The sequence below is a fragment of the Myotis brandtii genome, unplaced genomic scaffold (assembly GCF_000412655.1).
Source record: "Myotis brandtii unplaced genomic scaffold, ASM41265v1 scaffold1031, whole genome shotgun sequence".
In the NCBI taxonomy this organism is placed as follows: Eukaryota; Metazoa; Chordata; class Mammalia; order Chiroptera; family Vespertilionidae; genus Myotis; species Myotis brandtii.
In genome coordinates, this window is record NW_005353465.1 from 670,184 (window position 1) to 672,939 (window position 2,756).

The 2,756-nt window shown below is 42.5% G+C and overlaps 1 protein-coding gene across 1 annotated transcript; it reads right to left on the reverse strand.

Moving 5' to 3' along the window:
- Positions 1-365: 365 nt before the first annotated feature.
- Positions 366-1,762, reverse strand: RNASE6 (ribonuclease, RNase A family, k6). Its single transcript, XM_005856570.2, has 2 exons — positions 1,505-1,762; positions 366-1,143 (listed from the first exon to the last, which is right to left on the reverse strand). Exon 2 carries the CDS (start codon positions 1,137-1,139, stop codon positions 675-677), a length of 465 nt encoding a protein of 154 aa, XP_005856632.1. The 5' UTR covers positions 1,140-1,143; positions 1,505-1,762; the 3' UTR covers positions 366-674.
- Between the last annotated feature and the right edge of the window lie 994 nt (positions 1,763-2,756).

A 2,756-nucleotide genomic window follows, 5' to 3' on the forward strand; every position in this document is an offset into this window, starting at 1 on the left:
TTAACCAATGGGAAGCATAGCGGAGGTATGGTTAATTACCATGTTTGTCTATTATTAGATAGGATAGATATGCATAGCCCATGGACACAGACAATAGAGTAGTGAAGGCATTGGAAGGGTGGGTACGGGGTGGAGGGGGTCAATGGGAAACAAACAAACAAGTGGGACATCTATAATACTTTCAACAATAAAGATAAAAATAAATAAATAAATAAATCTTGCCACTATTGCTAAACTCCTCCTACATGAGTGTCCTGAAATTCTTTTCCCGTGACACCACAGAAGTGCCTATTTCCAAAGGGTGCTGGGACAGACCCGCCTTGGTGTCAGTCCTCTTCTGGTAACAAAAGGGTTCTCACTCATACTCTCATTAGAATGCAGCAGAAAGTGGTTTTATTGCTGTTAATGCAGCATAACAAAGCTTGGCAGAAGTTCCCAGGTTAAAAAAATGGAGGTCTGGACACTTCTTTGCCCTCTTCCTTATTGCCTTCCTTTGAAACAGGCAGAAAAGCAGGAAAGAATCCTAATTTCTTTATGTCCCAACTCTGGTCTGGTGTCCTTGACACTTTAATTCTTCCAATATCTTCCTTTTTTCTTCTATGGGAACCAGGGAATCAACATAAGAAAAGGCAGAAGAGAATCTGAACCAAGTGAGAGGCAAAATGATAAGAACTTTAAACAAGCTTATCTAAGTGTACAGGAATCAAATGATAGGGAGGGTCTCTCTTCTGAGGGGGGTCACAGGCAATAACGAAGAACTTGTACTGGGCAGAATCTTTGTAGCTGCAGTTAGGATACTTCCCTGCAGTGAGATTGCAGTTAGTGAGGTTAACAGGCTTTGAGCTCTGGTGGCAATTGTTCCGGCCATTCTTGCAGACAATCTTGGGCAACTCACAGGCAGCAGCCACATTCTGGAAGGAGTCATGCAGAAAGGTGTTTTGAGGCTTACAGTGCTGAGTATAATTATTGACACCATGCATTGCCTTGTTGCATTGCAGAGGGCTTGGTTGTATATGCTGAATTTCAAACCACTGAGCCTTGGTGAGATTCTTAGGCAAAGCATAAAGTGGATATACTGGTCCCCATAGTCCCAGCAGCAATAGGAGGGGAGGAAAGCATTTCAAGAGATCTAGCACCATCTTTCTGTGTAGGAAGAGGGAAGAAACAGTAGTAGTATAAGCAATAAGAGCAAAATTATTATTTATAACCATTTAGATTTTTATTGTAATTTTTAAGATTTCATAATTCTTTTTTCTTCTAACCATCTTCTTTCTCACCTGAGTCTTACAATTCTGTGATGAGCCTGAGGAGGAATATGAAGAAGACCTTTCCTCTTATTGGCCAGACCTGATTCTTCTCTTTGTCTTATACTCATGGATTTGATGGCCCCCATGTAAGAAACCTTGTCTCTTTCCTCCTGAAACATTTATCCTCTATCTATTTGACTTGGACCTCCCAGCCATCTTCACTGTCTTAGTCTCCCCAGCCCCGAGGCTTCTCTTACCAGCTTTCCACCTTGGTGCTCCCTCTGGAAACAGAAGCAGTAGTTCCCGGCTCAGAGGCTTTTGTAGGCTGTTTCTTCCCCAGGCATTCCAGAGCTGCCTGCCTTCTCAAGGGAAAAGTTCAGAGCCCTTAAGAAAGAGAAAGGCTTGGAAGATAATCTTTTTGTGTGCAATTTGGATGAGATACTTAGACCTTCAAACTCACTGTTTAAAATCGTATCAATAACATTAGAGGCACAAGAAGAGTAAGCTTACTTAAAGAAACAGTGTGACTCAAAACTCAGTTTGAGGAACTGATCACTTCCTGATGTGGGTTGTTTGCTTTCTTCCTGATTTGAAGCTTCAGTTTTTTGAAGTTCTATGATTTCAGTTTCTTAAGAGTAAATCTGATATAATAGCTGCCACATACTTGATAATGTTGTAAGTCCCAACAACAGACTTGAATAAATTATTCATTTATGTGGACAATTATTAGAGCAGATACTGAGCTACTCAGATTTCATCCTATCTAATAATAGACAAACAGGGTAATCGACCGTACCTTCGCCACACCTTCCATTGGCTAATCAGCATGATATGCAAATTAACCGTCAACAAAAATGGTGGTTAATTTGCATACGTAGGCTCCAAGCGGCGGAGCGAAGACTGAAGGTGAGCTGGAGCTGCGAAGACGGAAGACGGAAGGTGGCTCTGGCTGGGGCCGCAAAGATGCAGGATGGAAGGTGGCTCCGGCTGGGGCCTCGAAGATGGAGGATGGAAGGCAGCTCCAGCCGGAGCGAAGGCCTGGGTCCCTGGTGCCGGAGGAAAACTGGTGCCGGCAGCCAGGAGAAGGGAAGGCCTATTGCACGAATCTCTTCTAATAAAAGAGACTGGTGTTCTAATAAAAGAGACTGGTGAACAGAAAAATACATTATATATTAATAAATATAAACATCACTGACAGATCTGATAGAGGAAAGGACAGAGAAGTGCGAGGAGACAGTAGAGAGGAGGGATCATTGGAGGGCACAACACTTGAGCTGAGTTTTGATCATCAGAAGTGAGATGAAGAGGATGGTAAGGGCAGTCCCAGAAGGAAACTCTGTGTGAAGAGACCCATACACATGAAGAAGAAGGGAAATTTTGGATATTTGGTTATTGAATCCATTCTTATCTTCCCATTGGTGTTGCAGTTCCCTTATTCAGAATCTCATTGTCTCATCCTACATGGTCTCCCTACCTCTAGTCTCTATTCCTTCCAACTGTTAATGTAAA